The sequence below is a fragment of the Gekko japonicus genome, unplaced genomic scaffold, assembly GCF_001447785.1.
Source record: "Gekko japonicus isolate JY-2015 unplaced genomic scaffold, Gekko_japonicus_V1.1 scaffold241, whole genome shotgun sequence".
In the NCBI taxonomy this organism is placed as follows: Eukaryota; Metazoa; Chordata; class Lepidosauria; order Squamata; family Gekkonidae; genus Gekko; species Gekko japonicus.
In genome coordinates, this window is record NW_015160216.1 from 812,494 (window position 1) to 834,638 (window position 22,145).

General features: G+C 41.6%; 1 protein-coding gene across 5 annotated transcripts in view; it reads right to left on the bottom strand.

Moving 5' to 3' along the window:
* The window catches only part of FILIP1L (filamin A interacting protein 1-like), a 250,396-nt gene that overhangs the window by 94,995 nt on the left and 133,256 nt on the right, over positions 1–22,145 (bottom strand). For 4 of the 5 annotated variants that reach the window (XM_015410696.1, XM_015410714.1, XM_015410703.1 and 1 more), the window contains exons 2-3: positions 12,904–13,183; positions 6,280–6,453 (exon numbers count right to left, since the gene is read on the bottom strand). In XM_015410696.1, the coding sequence (XP_015266182.1) occupies positions 6,280–6,453; positions 12,904–13,173 (444 nt within the window). In that variant the 5' untranslated portion in view covers positions 13,174–13,183. Of the gene's footprint in view, positions 1–6,279; positions 6,454–12,903; positions 13,184–22,145 lie in introns of those variants that run through there. The other variant, XM_015410720.1, reaches the window with a different exon arrangement.

Here is a 22,145-nt window from a genome sequence, read left to right on the forward strand (position 1 = left end):
CAAAAGCAACTGCTCATATTTTAGTTGAAGGGGGGTTTTGGAAAATAGCAGCATCTGCCAGAAACTAAAAAAAAAAAAAAATTGGATAGCTGTTTATTGGTGTTGATGGGAAAATTGTTTATTGGGTGGCATTTGCTGCAGTTGCTAAAGCAGGGACACAGTTACAGACACAGAATCTGAAGGTACAAAGATAACACATAGCCACTAGCTTCAAAAAGTAATTTATGAATCCTCAGGAACTACATCTTAAAGCTAAAAAAGATCTGTGGAAACCTATTTATAAAGAATGGATTAGATAAGATGCCACTGTTCTTTGACAATAATGATTCACAAATAATAAACCCATAGAGTGGATCCAAGTATTCAGGAGCTGAGTTTCCTAGGAGGAAGGTACTGGACCCAACCCTGTGTGTGTGGGGGGGAAGCTTTAAAATGCATAAATGATGACTGACAATGCCAGGTAATGTTCCTGCTAGTGAAGTTGGGATTTTTATGTAGTTACTTGTGTTCCCCGCTCCCCCTACAGATTACAGAATACATTAAATGGTCTGTTTTAATATGATTGACTTACGTTACTGTATGTAAGTTTTTGAGCTACCCAGAACTCTCCACCAAAGAGCTGAAATGAGGCAGGAAAAAGTTCCTTCTGAGGGGAAGTTCTTTGCAGCCTAAGAAATTGCATGTTCTTACATCAAGAGAGGTGGTGGGCCGGCGGAGCAGGAAGACGCGCGCTCGCTCCTCGGGGTATAAATCCAATCTCCTCTTCTTCTTGTGTGGTGGGCTAGTTGTGGCAAATGGTAGGGAAGCTCAGTATTTCTGTATACAGTTGTAGGGGCTTTATTGCAATGTGGTATGGCCTGATATTATGTTCTTATTCCAGTGTGGGGTGTGTGTAGGGCTTTCTAAGTTTCTAAGCAGTGTGCTAAGAAGGCAACTGTTCCTGGGGTTAGCCCAGCCCAGGGACATTGCTAGGGCGGTTCCCAGGCCTCCCTAAATTTCTGGGGAGCCCATCCCTAAATCCCACATGGGTCCACCTCCATAGATAGTAACCATGCCTGTGATATCACTAGCTCCTCCCTATGACGTCATTGGGTCCCAGTTCTTTTAATGACTTAGCAATGCCTCTGGCCCAGCCCCAGCCCCCCCCGGGAAATTGGAAAGTCTACGCCCCTGGGGAGGAGGGCAGAAGAGTCAGCAGAAAGTGCGGACCACTGACCTGCAGTAGCTTCTGCCTTCCTCACGCAGGGTGAGGGCAGCCAGTATACAGGACTGACGGCTCATAGTCACAGCAGCCCAGGCTCATGACCACCTCATGCAAAGTGAGGGCTGCTGGCTCACAGTGGCTACCACTTGCACTGCGTAGGGCTTCCCCGTATGAGGTGAGGCTTGCCTTGCTTGGGGCTGGGGTCCATCAGGACTTTTCATAATGACCTTAATGGCTAATCTGCCCCTGTAGTCTAGGATTCCTTATTCAGAGTCTTCAGCAAATCAGTTGCCCCATTTTTTTCCCTTTAGTTGATTGGTTATCAAAATTCTCTTTTCTAGGTCAAGATGATTTCTATAAATGTTGCATTCATCTTTTTCATGAACAAATAAATATGTTTGTTAATATATCTTAGTAACATGGTGAAAGGCTGCATTTTCAAACTGAAACCAATAATTTCTCTGTTAACTTTAATATGTAGCAGTTCCAAATGCTGGGACAACAGGACATGAACACCACATATGCAAATAAGAATCATAAGCACCAGTGAGATATTTTCTGTCTGATTAAGTGAAATAACTAACTAGATTTTATTGGGAATATTTTGAGAATATTTTGCTTTTCCGGCAGGCATTTTGATAGGAGCTGCACTTTATTAGCTAAGCCCTGTGCAGACCTAGAGCTAGAAGCTACCTAGAATGGTATCCACCGCTGAACGTGTTCATGAATGCATTTTATTATACTGTACTGTCATTGATATATTAATGGTCTTATGTCATGTTTTATGTATTTTTATTGTGATATATATCTTGTTTTATTGGTTTTATGTAAGCCGCCCTGAGCCTGCTTCAAGCAGATATTTCTATTTTTTCCTGCATATTTTATTTTTGGTTCTTAAATCTGGTAAAGGAGATACAAATAAGCATTGTATTACTGTTTAGTAGACCTTGAGTTGTTTTTCAGTAGTATTTCCAAACCAAGTAAATTTCCAAGTAACTGGCTATTTAAAGATCTTGTTTCTCATTTAGGAGTGGCTTCAACTGTAAATACCTTGGTAAACCAGAGTTTCTTTAGACAATAGCTTATTATGAACAGTGACATATAACTTGATCTGGACAACAGAAAATGCCTCTACATTGAGAGTCATCTACTGCTGTAGGCTGTAGTTTACAACTACTACAGTGTGAGGCTTTGCTTCCTTAGTATCCATAGAATACTTGTACGAAGAGAGAAAGGAAGCACATTGCTCCTGGAATCTAGGAGGACTGAAAGAAGAAGAAAATTTTCCTCTCTGTACATAGTGCTCAGAACTGAAATTCCCTCTCAGGCCACTTCATATGACACAAAATTCAATTGTGTATCTATATATGTGGTAAACACCCTGTGGTGGTTCACCCACCATTTGCGGATATAGTGAATTAGTCTTTATGGAATGATTGCTTAATCTGTGTTGCAAAGGAGAAATGGCTAGGTTTTCAAGTGAGTTCTTGCAGTTCTTAATAATTCAAACTCCACAATGACTGCTTCTCTTAATACATATTTTTGCCCTTAGAAGTAAAAAATTTTTTTGTCCCAGGCGTAAAATTAGAACCAAGACATGCATCAGATAATCTTGGTAATTCTCATCTGGCATAGCTGTCTAACCATTGGCAGCAAAGTAGGGACTGCTCCCGAGAAACCAGCAATTAGAATACTAGTAATGTTAGGAGCCTGGCATAAGGTAGATTGCCAGAGTAGTGTGGGGAAGTCCACAGAACTCTTTCCCACACTCTAGTGCTTGTTGTCTCTTGGTTTTCCTAAATATTTAACCTCATCAACAGAATACATCTACTTTTTTATTTTAATGGCTTTTAGAAATGTTTTGTGCAGCATTTATCTGCCTTAGTTCCAAAACTTCATTGAGTATTAGAGATTTGTACCATTTTGACTATTCTCAAAATGTTTACCTCTGCCTTTGATAGTGCCAAAGTCCAGTGGTGTTAGAATTTCTTTTGCTGCCATGTAATGCTAAAAAGAAAATATTTGTATAATATATGCAAGATAGAAGTCCAAATTATGTTTTGGAATTTCTGTGGCAAAGCAGGAGTGTTTCTGGGATTGTTTCCATTCATGCACAAAGTTTCTGTGAAATGATAGAGTGTATTTTAGAAAATCGGTTGACCTCTGCATCTGAACTTCACCTGATTTGGATAATAACTAGAATACTAAGGTTTCACGCTCCTCAAAGAAGTCTGACCTTTTTGCCCAGCATTGGGTAGGTGTGTGTGTCTGTGTGTGTGCGCGCACAAAGAAAGTTAATGTTGGGAGTATATTTATTTCATACGTCTGGAAATGCTTTAAGGCAGAGTTCTATTAATGGGGATCTTTCATAGTGAGCAGTAATGAGTTGTATACAAAAGTGTGTATATTTGAGGGAAGCGTTTGGAAGTACAAATAGATACTGGTTTAACTCTTATTAGTGCCCATTTTTATTGGGGAGAAATCCTAGGCAGATCTGTTTAAAACAAAGTCCCATATTATTCATTGGGCTTACTCCCTGGAATGTGTCCCTAGGATTACAGTCTTGATTGTCTAAAGTGCTTTACCAAACCTCCTATCCCATTCATCAGCATAGTAACCACATTCTGTAGATTTTTATGAAAGGGAATTTCTTAGGATACATGGTAGTTGACAGTCAATATATTTAGGTCAAGTCTGTAGCCATGTGAGAGCTTTTACTGCTCTTGTGTTTGCCTTACTTGTATCTAATATAGGGTTGCCATCTCTAAACTGGGAAACACCTGCAGATTTTGGGGGTGGAGGCTGGGGAGGTAGGGGTTCGGGGATGGGAAAGGAGCTCAGGAGGGTACAGTGCCATAAAGTCTACCCTCCAAAGCAGGCCTTTTCTCCAAGGGAACTGATCTCTGTCGCCTGGAGATCAGTTCTAATTCTGGGAGCTCTCCAGACCCTACTTGGAGGTTGGCAACTCTAATTTAAAACTAAAGAATCCTACTGATAGGGTAGACTTTGATGTAAAAGTGAAGAATGGGTCTTATCAAAGAAAAGCTTGAATTCAGTGGGACATGTATTATTTCTGTCATTTTTTTTCTGTTATGTGTAACTTTGCCCACACTTGAGATAGGAAGCAAAAATGCAAACAGAACTCTTGGCAGACATAAAAATGGATTCCCTCAACGCCAGTATAACAGTACCCCCCCCATCTAAAATAACTAAATGAATGGTCTGCTCAGGCTTTTAGTAAGTAAATATAAATTGAGCTGCAGCCCTGTCTCCATTAGGTAATATTAATTGAAAGCAAGCTGAATATCTGCCCTAGCATAAGAAATATAGTAACAGTTCTTTGATATTTTTCAGCAGTCCCACAGTTGAGTACTGTTCCCATAAAGTGCATCTGTGGTACCTTCTAGAGCTTTCTCCTCCCCTACAGTAGAACAGTTTGTTCTTTATGCCCCTGTGTTGTGGAGCTCAACTCTCTTCTGACAACCATGAAAGCAGCGGCACAGGTAATGTTCCACAAGAGACTTCCATCTCTGAACTTTCTTGCTTTATTCACAAAGCAAATGTTGAATGGTTACATGGGCTCAATCTCTACTTATTGCCTCTGCTTTGTGGCTTCCTCTTCAGTTTGCTAGGTGTAGAAGTGAAGGCCTGATTACTGGAAAATTTATGCTTTTCCAGTTATTATTTCCTCTCACCCTGGGTATTCAAACATCTTTCTCTTGGTGTTTCTAGGAGATCCCACAGGAGATCCTTAAGTCCACTGGCTCAGCTTTACCTCCCATGTAAGGTGAGGGAAGAGCAGGGAAGAATTATGTGATCCTCAGGTCATTCTGCTTCACATAGAGCTTAAAGGAAGGTGGGAATTCCATCCTTGTCATGTACAGGTCTCTCTCTCTCTCTCTCTCTCTCTCTCTCTCTCTATCGTGGGAACTCTACATTCCACATTCCTTTGTGTACTAGAGGTGACATGCCTGTTTGTTTACACAATCATTTATCCCAGAATGAAACAGGTGAGTCAAGAGTCCTTTATTGTGCCAGGGGCTTTTGACTGTCAACTCACATTATCCTCTGAAATCATCCCTTGGATCTACTTGGAACATTTGAAATTAAGCAAGATGTCATTCATTTGAAAATATTTGATTTATGTGAACAGGACCAGATAGTGATGCAGGAAAGTATTCTACATTGCATACCAGTAATTTAGTTCAGCCTGACTTCTCGAATCATCATACACAAAGTAAAGTATGATGTAGTAAAGTTGGGAAGTACAGTTGGGAGACAGTGGTTTGGCTAGGGGGAAGAAGGTTAAAACAACATTTATAATCATGACATAGTTTATGGATGGCTCTAGACCATGGGTCCTCAATGTGGTGCCCACCAACTATGTTTAGAGAGTGGGTGGGGCCACTGGAGCTTTTGCTCAGCAAGCCTTCGGATTAGCCATTGGAAATCTGATTAACTGTACAGATTTTTTTTAAAAGTTGTTTTGGCAGCAGTTGTCACCACAACACAAGGATCTTCACTGCATGACTGAAGTTAAGCTGTGGGTACACAAGAAAGTATTTTTAAAAAACAATATCTTCCATTTAAAAGGCATCCTGTTAAAGACAGCTTCTGCCTGAAATGTTGAAGTGTTACTATCAGAGTTGTTTATGACCTTCCTGCCATTTCATGGTTGGGTCTGCCTCCTGTGGCAGCCATTTTGAGATTGTACCCACCACCCTGTGTCAGAATTCCAAAGGTGTCCATAGGCTCAAAAGGGCTGGGGACCCCTTCTGAAGACTGTTGGTCTCTTTTAGAATGCTGAGTCTTCATTGCGGACTTTTAGATTCATGGATTTCCTGGACTTTCCACTAGTTGACAACCATATTTGAATTTCTGTCGAGCTAAAGGAGCAAGAGTGCATGCCAGTTTTGTAGTGGAGATTTAAAAACTGAGCTCACTGTTCGCAGCATTGCACAAAACAATGTCTTACACTGCTGGCACTTGCCCTTCTCCAGTTAAACTAATGAAGCTTATTTTTCTGATTCCTGGGTTCATAATCTCTGCACATATACATTTTGCATTGTACGTACCTCTCCCATGGGTTTTTCATAGATATCATCCTGCCATAGTGTAGCCTTGGCTTGAATAGCATCCCGTTGAAGTGCCTCGAGGACCTTTTTTGGAGTAACAAAGCCATACTGTGCTTCGAGTAAAGCCAGATTAATTTTTTCAGCCTTCAGAACTCCTATGACTTCATCCTGAGCCTACAGAAACACAGATTACTCCAGTTAGGTTAATTCTGTGCATTGCTCATTGAATTTATTTCTTGCACATGACATGTTTCTTAAGGGCAGCTCTTCATGTGAGTGGCCTTTTACTCTTGACTGGTTCTTGTTTATGTTCATGTGGCAAATGCCATGAATGCCTGGAAAAGGAAAATATTGCCATAAAATAAGGGCAGTGTCTGATGGTTTATTCCCTTACCCCTCTATCTTACTCCCCTGCATGCTTTACCCCTGCTTCCATCCCTTCAGATTCAGCTCATCCCATAGGGTTGCCAAGTCTGGGTTGGAAAATACCTGGAGACTTTGGGGGTGGAGCCAGGAGAGGGCATGGTTTGGGGAGGAGAGGGGCCTCAACATAATACAATGCCATAGAGTCCACCCTTCAAAGCATCCATTTTCTCCAGGGGAGCTAATCTCTGTTGGCTGGGGATCAGTTGTAAAAGCGGGAGATCCCCAGGCCCCACCTGGAGGCTGGCAACCCTATCATCCCACCATGAGCAAAATGGTGTCAGTAGGCATGGAAAGGGAGCTGCGGTGGCTCAAGTGGTTAAGACGTTGAACTGCAGGCTGTGGAAGGTCAGTAGTTCAGCAGTTCGAGACCTGGGCGCCGCAAGACGGAGTGAGCTCCCATCTCTAGTTCCAGCTCCTGCCAACCTAGCAGTTTGAAAGCAAGAAATTGCAAGTAGATAAATAGGTACCACTTTGGTGGGAAGGTAACAGCATTCCGTGCGCCTTGGTGTTTAATCATGCCAGCCACATGACCACGGAAACGTCTTCGGACAGCGCTGACTCTTCGGCTTTGAAACGGAGATGAGCACCGCAACCCTAGAGTTGGATTTGACTGGCTTTCGAGCAAGGGAACCTTTACCTTTTTTTTTAAGCATGGAAATGTGGCTATAGATGACTGAATACCACCACAAATTTTGCCCTACATTAATTTACCAATTTCTAAGCTAATGTAGGGTGGGACACGTTATGTATGTTGTTGTGTTTTTTGGGGTGGTGATATGCTGTAAGGGAAAAAAATCTTAAAGATATTGGCAGCTGTTTTTAGATTTTCAGGTCATTCATACCTCCTGTGGGAAACTCAGGAGCAGGAGTACAAAGTCACCCTTTGTTGTTTTAAATCAAGCCAGAAGCTGTCTGTTACTATTGTTACATATACGTGTTTGTGCACTGAAGCTGTTGAGGTACCCAGTGCAGAGGATGTGGCCTTCCGTAACATGCATTCCAATAGCATGCAATAATGGCAGCTCTCTAAAACAAGATTAATTGGCTCAAAAGTTGGCAGAGTGACTCGTGTGTGTTTGTGATTACTTATACAATGCATACTCCATGCACATGGCCAAGATTTTTCAACAATAATTAATGATGCTAAAGATACTGGATTTCAGGTGACACAATTTGGATCTTGCAAGGATCAGAAGAAGCAGACTCTTAACTAGTTGTGTAATTTAAATGTCACCTTTAACAATCTATATCTTTTACATGTTTAGTTCAGTTCTTTATTGTTACAGTCATTTGACCAAACATATAATCAGTTTTACAGTTTACACAGTAAGCAACATTTATAGGTTTTACATGCTCTCATGCAAGCAAATGGAGATGTGCACCGTTACAGCTAAAGCCAGGGTTTTTAAATCCCATAGATTTTAATGAAATTTACAATTACTGTTAAATAGTTGTCAGATCATTAAATTGGAGAGACACCTGCCTGCATCTGTGGAGAACCCAGAATTTCAATTGCCATGTGCTTTGTGACAACATAAGTTAAATTTCCTGCTTTTTTCAATTATTGTACTCTTCGTTATAGTGACTGAATTAGAAGAAATAATTGTCTGGCAGCATTGAGGGGAAACATAAGTAAAGACTGCTGGACAAAACCAATTGTCCATCTAGTTCAGCATCCTGTTTCACACAGTAGCCAACCAGTTGCCCTGGAGGACTACAAACGGAACATAGAGATCAAGGCTTTCCTCTTTTGTGCTGCCTCCTAGCACTGGTATTCAGAGGTTTGCTGCCTCTATATAGAAGTTCCCTTTATCACCATAGTTAGTATCCATTGAAGGACTTAAAAACACCTATATACGTAGCCATCACTACATCCTCTGTGTTTCACAGTAAAAAAGTGTTTTTGATGAAGTTCCTCATCAAAGCTTTTGATAAACCTTTTGATGAAGTTCCTCATCAAAGGTGCCTAAGTGAACTCTGCAGTTATGGAATAAGAGGACAAATCCTCTTGTGGATTAAAAACTAGTGATAAGTTTTCACAGTGGAAGGTGGTAAGCTGTGGGATACTGCAGGGCTCAGTATTAGCTCCGGTGCTTTTTATCTTGTTCGTTAGTGATTTGGAATTGAGAGTAAGCAGTGAAGTGGCTGAATTTGTGGATGACACTAAGTTGTTCTGGGCGGTGAGAACCAGGAAGGACTGTGAGGCTTTCCAGAAGGATCTGTTGAAACTGGGTGAGTGGGTGTCAACGTGGCAAATGAGGTTCAACATGGGCAAGTGCAAAGTAATGCATATTGGAGCCAAAAATGCTAACTATAAATGTATATTCACAGGGTCTGAACTGGCAGTAACTGACCAGGAGAGAGATTTTGGAGTTGTGGTAGAGAACTCCCTAGAAATGTCAACTCAGTATGCAAGTGGGTTTTGGCCACTGTGTGGCACAGAGTGTTGGATTGGATGGGCCATTGGCCTTATCCAACATGGCTTCTCTTATGTTCTCATGTTTCCTTTTGTCTGTCCTGCACAATATTGTCCATCACTTCATTGGGTGCCCCCAAGTTCTATTATTGTGGGAGAGATAGAAAAAAAGTTAACTATGGGGAATTTCACATTACCTAGTTTCTCCCAGTTTCAAGCCGGGAGTCTTCCGATACGAGTTGAACCGGTACAGGGCTGCCGTTTCACACACAGCATGCCCCTACCGGAAATCAGCCGATTTGGAAGCAGTTTGGCGTTTCACACACACATGCACCGCTTTGTTTTCCCACCTTTTTTCGCCCGCGCGGGCTTTTTTTTAAAAAAAAGGTTCGGCTTATAGCGATATATCGATATATCGCTATACCAGAACCTCAAATGGTCGGAATAACGATCCCATTGGAATCCGACTCCTTGGAGGTTCCAGTATATCGATATAAGCCGAACGTTCAAAAAGAAAAAAAAAGCCCGCGTGGGCGAAAAAAGGCGGGAAAGAACCGTAGCAGAACCGGGAGAGGGAACGGGAGACTAATCTCAAGTGGTTTACAGTTAAAACGCTTCAGTCCCGGTTCCTATACGGAACAGAGACTTTTGTGTGTGAAATGGCAGTCAGATCCCGGTAGGGAACCGATTCTCAACCGGGTTCTGTCTGAAATGACAGACCAGAACCCGGTTGAGAATCGGTTCCCTACCGGGAGATATCGCCTGTCTGATATTCCCCTATGTGTAACTTTATAAATCTCTATCATGTCTCCCTTTAGTTACCTTAAAAAGTACAGAATCAAGCCAGGAATCATTCTGGGATGGGATGGGAATGCTCATATATTAACTACCATAAAATGAAAGCTGGTTCCAGTAAGATTTTTATTTCTCCTATTGAGGTTTGTCTGTTATATAAAAAAAAGTGTTAGTATTTGCACTGATACAAAAACCAGGTGAGAAAATTGTAAGAATCTGAATTAAAAGAACAATCAAGATTAAGAAACGGCTGAGCTTAGTTTTGTAACAAATACCAAGAGCTTCCAGGGTGCATATGGGGTATTTCTGGATTTTTAAGTGCAGTATAGGTGGGTGGGGCATGGAAACACAAGGATAGCTTGATACAGGGGTCGTTTCGTAGAAAAAGAGCCAGGGGGACTCATTAGCATAACTCATTAGCATATGCCACACCCCCTGACATCACCGGAAGTGTGTCATAAGGCCACACACCACACCTCCAATGGTCCCGGCTGCCGCCGGCCTTGAAGCTCCACTGCCGAGCCCCATGAGGGGCCCGACGGTGGACCTGCAAGGCTGGCGGGAGTGCAAGGAAGCCCCGCGAAGGCCCTCCCTGGCCCCAGGCAGGCAGGGGTGGGGAGAGGCAGGGAGGAAGCAACTTACTCTCCCTCTTCTCCTGCCTCCTCCTGGCTGAATGAGGGCCGAAAGTGGGGCGGCCAGAAGCAGGGGGCGGGGCTTCGTCATGTGCCCCGCCCCCCCGTACCTCACCCGGGGGAACTGTGATCCCCTGCGATCCCCCCCGAAATGACCTCTGGCTTGATATATCAGTTTTGAATTTTTCATAGATAAATACAGTGAAATGGATAAACAAGTAGTTTGGGAGAAGTGCATGTTTGTATCGCCTGTCTTATCAAATATTAAATTATATAACATTAGTAATTTCCAAAGTATAGAAGTAATACCATCCATATTCAACCTCTGTGTATGTGTGTATCATACAGATTTTATTCACTGATATTTCAACAGTCCAAATCTGCAAACTACTTGAAGCTGCCATTATTTTTTAAATTAAAATCAGCCTCTTGCAGATATCTTTTTTTCTCTTTACTGATGTACATAATTTTACACTTACTTTCAGACAACATTTGAATGATGCAGAGAGCAGGCAACAGTGAGTTCTCTATGTTAACAACTTAGGCCCCGGTCACACGAGAGGTTTTGGGCCGGGAGAGGGACGGATCGGGGCCGCAGCAAATGGGCGTGATCCCACCGCAACATCTGGGAAGCGTTGCGCGCTCATTCCCGATCCGGCCCTTCCGCCCCAAACCCCGCAGCAAAAATGAACCACCTACCATGGTGATTCGTCCGGGAAGGCCGCATCAAAGCCGGCCGTGGGATCGCCGGCGCGTCCTTCCGCCGGCGCATCCCCAGCGCCTGGTCGAACTGCGCATGCTCACACATGCGCAGTTCGGCAGGCTCCCCCTCCCGACGGTAGCTTCCTCCCTGGCATCTGATCGTGCCGGAGAGCAACGGCGCCGCGGCTCAGGGGATGCGTGGGATCCTGCCGCGGCGTCTTGACTTTGGTGCGGCTCTGATTTGCCGCACTTTGGCCGATGTTTTTCCTGCTGTGTGGCAGGGACCTTAGAATACTTGATTAACAATTCAGGATCTCTGGATTTTAAGAAACTTGCAAGGCATGTGGTAAGATACTTTAAAAGACTTTCATTGTTCTTTCAAAGCTCAGTATGGCTTGTATTGAGCCATGGACCACCTCTGGAAGGAATAAAAAGTAATGACAGTCTTTTCAATTAATCAGTCAATCTGAAGCCTTCCAACTGAGTCTTCTGCAACATGTTGCACAAGGATACATCAGTGCAATACGGGGTGGTGTTCTTGTGGTTCTGTACTGGAATGACCTGCCTAATTTTATTTCACTGGACTCAAATCACTCATCCCATGATCTCTCTTTGGTTACTCTAATTTTATTTTATGGCTTTAGAATAACATGATCACTTAAACTGGTACCAGTAGACTTTGATGTCCTGTGTTACGTATTGCACTTTAATATAGTGAGCTTGTTATTAACATCCCCTTTTTAGTATGATTTGGCATAGGTATGGTGTAAGATTTCTTCATTTATATCTAAGAATCCTGTAAGGTACATCTATATTAGCACCCCCAAATTGCTTACGCGATGAATAGGGGAATTCCTGGATTTCTACTTGGTTTCTTAGGGCCAAACTAAACAATACTTTAGAGCAGGGGTGGCCAAACTTGCTTAACGTAACAGCCACATAGAATAAACATGAGATGTTTGAGAGCCACAAGACATGAACAAATATCACACACACATTTTTATTGAAAAACATGCAAATTTGCTTTTTATTAACATTAAATTAGACTGTCTGAAAGAGCCACATGCGGCTCCCGAACTGCAGTTTGGCCACTCCTGCTTTAGAGAATCATGATTGGAGTGCTAACCACAAGGGTAGGAACAGGCTCCCACTCCAATCTCATCTTGTTTGGTGGCTGCATTTAAGGCTAAGCTGTGCATCGGGGAATGTGATTGTGCAATCCCAATATAACATGCAGTTTGGTCCTTAGCCACCATGTTACAGTTGTTCTTAGTTGTTAATATTAATAGATTAATATTTTCAGTTTGGTGTAGGGTTAAGTGCGCGGACTCTAATCTGGGAGAACCGGGTTTGATTCCCCACTCCTCCACTTGGATGACCTTGGGCAAGCCATAGTTCTGTCAGAGCTGTTCTTGAAAGAGCAGATCTCAAAAGAGCTCTCAGCCTCACTTACCTCACAGGGTGCGTGTTGTGGGGAGGGGAAGGGAAGGGAAAGGAGTTTGTAAGCCACTCTAAGGAAGGGAAAGGAGTTTGTAAGCCACTCTAAGACTCCGAGTGAAGGCTGGGGTATAAATCTTCTTTTTCATGCTTCTTTTCATTTTACCTTTGTGGCAGCACCAGCTATGATTATAATAATACCAGAAATATACTCACCTGTAATTCACCTTCGAGCACACTCAAAAGAAATAAAAGGTCATCTCGAGAAAGGTCTTCTCCCTTTTTGGAATAGTTTCTCTGCTTCTTATGTAATTTTGGGCTTCCTAGAATAGGGTCTGGTTCAGCTGTACAATCTTTTTCTGTTTGTTTCCTCTTCATTTTTACTCTCCCAGTGCAAGGGATATCTTCTACTTGGGTGCTGCTGAGCATTTTTTTACAGTGTTTTGACTTGGAACAATTATCTGTGCTGTTACTTCTGGAATGCATTTCCAAATACCTGGTGAGGGAAGATAAAAAAGTAAATGGTCAAAAGAACAGCCTTGTGGGTTAATGCAAGGCTGAATGTGCCTTGGATCTGGTGTCTCATATTAATGAGGCTGACTCAAGACACTTTTTCTGATGCCTGTGAAGTGACGTGCATACAGCAACCCTTTGGAATAAATCTGTAGCGCAGTTCTTACATTGTCCATGGTTGTTGCTGCAATCAGGCCACTTAACTTCGGGTATATTAAAAAGTAGGCATTTAATTTGATCATAAACCTTATTAACAGGTTCCAGCAATTTCTTGTAGCCCACTGGTGGTGGTATCCTGTAACGTTTCTTACTTTCTAAGCCATACATCGGATTCAAAGAGCATGAGTGGAAAGAACTTAGCTGCTGGCACTGTTTCACATATGTAGTGGTGTGATACAGGCCTAGCACTAAGAATCAGCATCCTAGTTTCCAAAGCCCCCCCCCCGCCCCTCCAGGAGGGCCTGTTGTTTCCCCTGACAGGGTACTTTTCCATGACCCACTTAGCCCCAGGCCTCTTGCCCTTCTATTTGTAAGCAGTAGAATAATAGCGAGGGTTGGAAGATTTCCCTCCACACACACCAATTTCACTCCATCCTTGCTACTGTTCTTTCTCTTCTTTCCCCCATCAACCAGGGTGAAAGATTTCAACTGCTGCTTCTTGCCACTGGCTGCTTGCTTGTGACTAAGAGAATGAATGATTAGTGGCAGCAACCAGCATCTTCCACCAACAAGGAAGGAAGGCTGACTGGAGTGGATCAGATCATAGGGACCACATTCCTCCAGTCTTGTTCCATCTACCTTGGCTCCCAGTTTGCTTCTGAGCCCATTTCAAGTTGCTGGTATTGATCTTTAAAGCCCTGTATACCTTGGGGCCAGCATACCTGAAGGACTGCCACTTTGGTGTGTAGTGGTTAAGTGTGCGGACTCTAATCTGGGAGAACCGGGTTTGATTCCCCACTCCTCCACTTGCACCTGCTGGATGATCTTGGGGTGTAAATCCAATCTCCTCTTCTCTTCTTCTACTCCCATAAAAAGCTACCCGGCAACTCTGGTCATCTTCAGAGGCCCTGCTTTGAGTCCTGCCATCTGAGACTAGATGGATGGCAACCTGAGAAACTACTTTCTGTCATAGCACCAAAACTTTTGAACTCCCTATCCAGGGAGATTTATCTCTCTCTATGGTTGTCTTCTGCCAGCAAGTGAAGATTTTTGTTTTGTTTTGTTTGGCGTTCCCTCACTAATGCTCATTAGTCCTCCTTCATGTTGTGAATTTATTGGTGTTTATATGCTTTATTTAATTGCTTTACATTTTGTGTATATATTTGTACTTTAAATACATCTTAATGTTTTGAAATGTCTTAATGTTACCCCCTTGGGGACCCTGAATTGGGTGGAAAGCCAGTGTAGAAATGTTTTTAAATAAGGCATTTGCAACTGAATATGTGGCAAAGAACAGATCCCTGCCCTGGACACTGCCTTCTAGAGTGGGGGATCAGCTTGGCTATATATCTGATGCTTGCCACAGCCACCTGGGCCCTTGTAGTGGCCACTGAGGTGATTCCTTCCATTTCCTACTGAGGTAGATGTATGGAGGAAGGATTGGAATGCAATTCTTTCAAACTCCTTTTAAGTCTTGCCAGTTTGGCATGACTAAAAAAAGCGAGAAAGAATTGCATTCTCCTGCTTCACTAGTAGTCCTGCTGGTGGAAATTGTGTCAGAAGCCCCTGTGTGTTATAGTGGCCCCTGGATCGATCTCCCATTTCCTGTGAGAAGAGCACTTGGGAAAGCAGAGGAAGACAAATCTGTAATGAACCTTTTAGCCCTACTTTCACACTGTATGTTCAGAATGTACTTGTCTAAGCACCTTTTCCAGTTTTCAATGGCTTGTTTTTAGGATCTTTTTCTTTTCTTTTCTGGGCGATTAAAAATATGCTTCTTTAAATTAGTCGATGAAATTTAATTTTGCTAGAGGAACAGAACAAATGAAGTGTTAAAAACATAGCTCCATAGGATAGGATCTAGGTCTATGAGCCTGAAGGGGTCAGGATTTTGTCTACTGTTTTGTCTCTGCTGCCCTGCTGGAGGTTTACTTTAGTGTGATTAGAAAATGGATATTATAAGATTAAAGATCTGTGAAGAAAGAAAATATTTTCAAAATGTGGACCTGAGTTCTTCTAAAATCTGTTTCAGAATATTCCTAGCAATATTTCCTTACAGAATTTTTCAGAAGGCTAGGATGACAGCTATCTCTCATATTACTCTCATATTAACCATAAAACACGTATGGAATGTAGGTTTTGGGGGAAAGTATATATACTTTAAACATCTGGATTAAACAGTTAGGATGTAGCCTGAATTAAATAGGGTGCAATTATGTTATTCTATCAGTGGAAGGTGGTTTGTAATAGTGGGGAATATAATATGACTGCCTAGCATGCTGATGAATACTTACACAAAGTATTATGTTAAACACTGAAGAAAAATATTTGCCTCTTAACCTGCTCTTTGTACTGTCCCCCCCCCCCTTAACCTGCTCTTTGTACTGTTGGTTGATTTTGGTTTGGGGGACAACTGCATCTTTACCGTAAGTCAATGATTTGCCCACAGGAAGCTTCAAGGAAAAAGTTGTTGCTGCCTTGCAAGCAAATCAGTGAAATCTGGCAAATCCCCCCCCCGACCGATATCATCCTTTCCCCATTGTGAAATTTCTGCCCTGGTCCTCCAACCAGGCTGTAGCTACTCACCCATAACTGGGAAAACAGTATGATACTTGAGCATCATAGCATGCTTGACAATTAAATAAGATTTTGGCTCTGTTCATACTGCATAGCAGTTTTCTGTAATGCTCTGAGCTTTGCCACAGTGGTCCTTGAAGGAGATAGAAAAGGCATAATGTCCAGCTTTCCGTGTATGCGAGAGGTAATATATATAGCTTTTAAAAATAAAATAAAGGCATTGGATGCCTTTCCACTGATATTGAACAGTATACGGTGTGTGTGTTTATCCCATCAGTGTTTCTCATAGCCTTTTAAGAGGTGTCCCTGCAGAACCGCCAAACTGTTAAGCTCCCTCAAATTACAAAAATAGCGCAAGTTAAAAATGCATTTCCCCCCTGTTGAAAATAACTTTGGTGTTGGCATGCTGTTTCCCCTTTTAAAAAACTCTCTCCTTAAATTGGTTTTGATCTCAGGGGAGTTTAAATTGTTGTCCCGTGTTCCCTCAAAGAATAACTTGAAAAATTCAGAAGTGCATGTAGAAGAGTATATTGTGCTCAACCTCCAGTTTCTAGATGAGGATTTGAGGTTTCTAATTTTCAATTATGCTATTAGCATCCTGCAGGTCTTATTTAGGAATTTAATGAATGGAAAACCTTGCCTACATGATAGTATTCCATAAAATGAAGGCAATACTGTGTTCTTGTGGGATATCTGTTGGAAAGGAAACAAATCTTGAGTAAAGTTCCATCCTAAAGTTGATTGACAAAGGTTCTATATAGCTTCTATTAAGAGTCAGATTTATATGAGGTTTGTAATAGTATTTGTAAGATTATGTAGGTTCCTTTGCAAGTCTGCTTATCCTCAAGTTGTAAATCACATGTGATCCAGGTAGTTTCTACAGGTATGTGCTCATAATCCATATGTTTGCCACAGTGATTTCTGACAACTTTCAGTGTCCTATTGAACATTAAATTATGTATTGGTTTGTTAAATCTTCCTCAGAATTGTCAGTTATTTATGATAATTCTATGATAGAGTAATTTTTAAATGCAAGAAACATCTATATCAGTTTGGAAGGACCAAAAATTACTCAATTTACTCATTTGAAAGAACAGCTTGCACAAATGGCTGTGTTTCTGGTGTTAATTACAGCTTACTGTTATAATCGACTTTTCATATCAAGTGACGCTATATTGTATATTTAGTAGAAAGAGAACAACCCAGGGTTTTGTAGTGGGAAAGATGGAGGGACCCTTCAGATATTATTAGTGGTGCTAGAAAGTAAAAGCAATACCAGAGCCTTCTCTTTTTTTACAGTACTGGGTCCTTAAGCACTTTCTTACATAGGAAAGTAATTGGTTTATGAACCTTTGAAATTTCTCAAGGCAGCATATATGAATATAGTGGTATAGAAAACTGAAACATGTCTTGACACCTATGTCAGTAAATTCTAACTCAGAAAGGAATTGTCTTCTGTATCTCTTGCTTAAATGCACCCTGCCTGTTTTTGATATTGGAAAGCATGTCATCCTTTTGAAAAGAGGTGTTGTGGTGTTCATTAATGCAGCTTTTATCACAGTAGTCTGCCATTAGATGTGTGGGCTTGGTTTGGGGCATATCTGGACTTCTGTAAAGAAATTGTTAATATATAGCCACATTAGGATATGCCTCCAGTTATGGCAAACTTAAAGGTGATTTTATTTAATTGGAAGTAGAAGTAGTTATAGAAATAGCTTGGTATGATACCAAGATTTATCCTGGCTGTCCCTGAACTTGGTGATTCCTGTCTTTGCATCCCCTTTCTCTTCAGTATTATTAATGCTTTGAGGACATGAATGAAAGCTGTGGTGGACATATTGACCCTCCTCCAAAGGGATGTTTTATATTACACTGAATTTGGATGACTAATGCATCAGGCAGCTGGTTTTGTGGCCTGTTTTGGTTTAGGAGAGGGTGTAAAGTGGTAAAAAACACTGGTGCTTCTATGAAGCACGTAATTGATTCTTTAGAACCTCAGCATTCTTGTTTTTTAAAAAAGCAGACCTCTATTTCTTCGGATTCCTTTATAGTTTAATATTTTTCGTTATTTAGGGTAAGTGCATTTCAGAATATTCTTCACGTGTTTCTAATTCTCCCCATGCTGCTGGCTAAAGTAGTGTGCGCTAAAGTTTGGTAGAAAGTATTCCTTTGCAAATTATTTCCTTTGTATTTCCTTACCAAATTAGAGGTAGAATGGAGTCTCACAGTTGTTCATTTCATGTTATGTTTTGCATAGAGAGGGACATGGTTCTGATTTGCTGAGTGCATTGACACATATCCTAAATGCAGCCCAGTGGCAATCTGGAAACATTGATTAGTTTTAAGTTTGTTGAGTTTGGCTTGGCCCATGTTCAAAACCTCTGCTCAACCATTTTATAGCAGCGTGTGTATTCTGCTGCCTTATTCAACTGAGGTGTTGCTCCCCTCTTCAACCCCCACCCTTCTTCTGACTATTAATATTTCTAATCTGGTTCTGACAGTGTAGCGTTTGCAGAAAATTGCCTTGTGTTGTGGAAAATGGTAACTGAATAGGAAGGTGGTTAGATGGTAGTAACCATTTACATTGTATGTTAAGACTCCACCATCTCACACTGCAGCATTTATCTCCTTTTAGAGATTATATTCCTGTAGCCCTACCTGCCAAATTTTAAATGTTTGTTCATAACCCTCAGTGCATGGATGATACATTGACAAAGTAGGCTGTGGTCTCAAGACAAGAAGGGAATCCATTTTTTAAAAAAGTGTTCCATTACTTTTTCGTCTTCGTAGAGTTAAGAATATATAGCTGCAGAAGCTTTTTCCAAAGAAGGCCTCATAGAATCAGAAGTAGTGGTCAGAGTGATAGACTCCCCCCTGTTACGATTCCCAATTTGCTTCTGCAGTTTTCAGGATTATTTTAACAGACATAGAACAAAGTTTGAGTCCAGTAGCACCTTTAAGACCAACAGAGCTTTAGTCAAGGTATAAGCCTTCATGTGCACATGCACTTGTCTGGATACAATGAAATGGAAGTTATCAGTCCAGGGTGAGCAGTAAATTAGCATACAACATAATGAAGATAATTCAAGGACCAATCAGGAATAACAAGCTTAGTTTATATGGTTACCATTTCTTTGGGTTTAATTCTGGGGACATAAATCCTCTTTATTTTATTTTATTTCTTACTTTGGAATAGTAGGTTAGAATAATAGATTGTAATGTAACGTATAGTAGAATGTACTGTAATTTGGAATGGTAAATTGGAATTTATTTCTCTGGTCGGGGGAAAAGGGAGATAACTCTGTGGCCAATTCCCCCAATTCAAAGAAGAAGATGCTGTAAGCTCACCTCCATGCTTGAAAGGATGGAGAGTGATGGCAGAGTCTCAGTTAATTACTTTCAGCATTCCACAATTAAGGATACCTCTGCCCATCACTCTCCAATTTTGACATATTTATTTCCGTTACTATGTTCTCTCCTGGAATTAAACCCAAACAAACTTCCATTTCATTGTATCTGAAGAAGTGCATGTGCACACAAAAAGCTTATACCTTCTCAACTTTGTTGGTCTTAAAGGTGCCACTGGACTCAAACTTTGTTCTCCTGCTTCAGACCAATACATCTACCCACCTGAATCTATTAACAGACACAGCTTTACTTAAACCTTCTTTTGTCTAGGCATATTCTCTTCAACATAGCCATTCTTTACACATGAAAAGCAGCCACAGCCCTTTGAATAGCCTGAGAACAGTCTCCTCAAAGGAAGATCAAAAGTGCTTACTAATGTCTGATAAATCAGCAGGCTTGTTCCTTTGATGAATTCATGTCCAAGTAGAGCCATGCAATACAGCCATAGTCACTGCTTTGCTATTGAAACCCAAAAGAGTATAGGGTTTTTTGTAGAAGCGGAGGAACTGATGTCTGCAATGTACCATTACTTTGGCAAAGAATTACAAACATAATGTTTTAAATTTATTTTCATTAATTTCATTAACTTTCTTTTTAATAGATACAAAATGCAAGATAAGTAGCAAGAGGAAATTTAGAGATGGTGTCAAGGATGGGTTACTTTGTCAATATCAATACTGGTTGTGGTTCAAAAGTGTGTCTACCTGAGCCTCGCTTTATATAGGTAGGATAAAGATAGAGAACATATGCTGTTGGGTCACCTATGGTGCCACCCTAACTCGAATTACACCCTTCTAAGTCTATTTAGCACACAGCACAAGTGGAAGTGGAAGCAGACCAAAGCAAAAGAAAGGCTCGCAGACAAGCAACCAATTTACCGGGAGATTACCATTGCAGCCTGGGAGGCGGGCAAGAGAAAGGAAGCATGGTCTGCGGCTTTGTGCTGCCCTCAGGTTAGGGGTGAAGCCAGCAGCTCTGATTGGGCAATGACTTGAACAGACATGGCTGGAGAGGATGCAAGCCCCCGTGGCTATTTAAATCCACACCCCAGCTGGCTCTCCCTCTCTTCACGTCCTTGGCTTTCCTACCCATCCTTCCCTGTTTTGCATTCTGGTGCAACGGGTTACTTATTCTGTTTATTATGCCTTATCATGTTTATGCTGTACTGTTTTTGTCATGTGGTTTTTGGCATTGGGACAGATCCTTTGTGGGGGGAGGATGTGCCTGCATGCTTGCCTCCCCCTTTTTGGGGACTCTTATGATATCCTGGGCATGGAGCCACTCAAACCTCATGCCCAGGTCGGGGGCTGCCAACTGATTTCCACCACTAGGACCAAACAGAGGCCCCGACACCCACATGGATATCAGGACTTGTTACTCCACATTTATATCCCTCAGCAGGTGGGCTGGGGGTGCAGTTATTGGGTAGCAGGTGGGTCACCTGATGTTGGATCCATCCCCATGCTGCTCTGATGCTCCTCTCACTGTAATCAATAAAGCTGTGGCCATATATTTCATCCAAACGCAGGTTTCTGTGGTTTCTTCCACGGCATCGCCTCCTATCCTCCCTAGACTCACAACAGAAGACCAAGCTTTTCTCTTACAGGAATTACCAGTGAGCCGTCCAAACAGAACAGGCAATTGGTGTTTTAACTACACAGCATGTAGACATGCAAGGCTCCTGTACTTCTGTTTCTCCCAAATGAGAGTTCTGTTTGAAGGGAGATTTGTATGTCTCAATTCAGGCTTCCTTGATCATCACACATTGTAGTAATTATGGGAAACTGGAAGGACCAGGCACTTGCCCTTCTGGAAGCTGTGTAATTAAAGTAAGGTATGAATCAGCTCTTTGGTCTAACTACCTCCTGAGCTTTCTGCTCTGCCTTGCTTTCTGCTCTGCCTTGCCTTGAGTATGATTGGGCACATATATGTAGGTCACATGCTTTCCCCCAGTTTTCAAAATCACGTTGGGGGTTGTTCTGTGCAGAAAGTAACAACACCTAATAATAACACTTGCTTTCTGTACATGCAGATCACATAACCTCAGGCATCAGGGTCTAGGTTCAAGCAGGCTCATAATCTGAACTAGTATGTTGATTTAATAACCAGATGTTACACTGAGCAAGAATGCAAATGACTGCTAGGTAAATTATGTATATCTCTACAATAAAGGGGGCTATATAATTCCCTTTTTAAAAAAAATGAAAGCTGGGAATCTAGAGTATTTAGTAGACTCCTTGTTATAATATTACATAACACTATTCAATTGTCAATTAAGAAAAATAAAAAAGCTCCCTGGTAGCTCCAAGCACTTTCATTCTACAAAATGTGGTTAACAGTGTTCTTCTCAAGGGGTGACTGCAATGAGAAGGTACTGGATTTGGATTTTGCAAATCATGTTTGATTCTCTGATCATCTCGCTGTGCATTCTTAAGCAAGTGGCTTATAATATTCAAAGTGAGAATAAGTAACCAGATGTCAAACTAGATTTAATTGCCACCACTCATTCCTTATGGACATGCAGAAGGATTTCCTGTTATGGAATAGAACTGACATGGTTCTGTGGGTACATTCAGAAATCATGATAAACCATGGTTGTGCAATGAAGTCTGATTACTCTGTCATGTTTATCCTGAATTATAAATGCTGATTTGAGCAGAAACCATGAGTTTCCTGCCTCTTTTTCTCTCTTTCCCACCTATACTGCTGTGTCTATGGCTGGGCGACAGCGAAAGATGGTGCTATTCAATAGATTGTGGTTTGTGAATTTAGATATCACAACAAACCACAGTACAAACTGT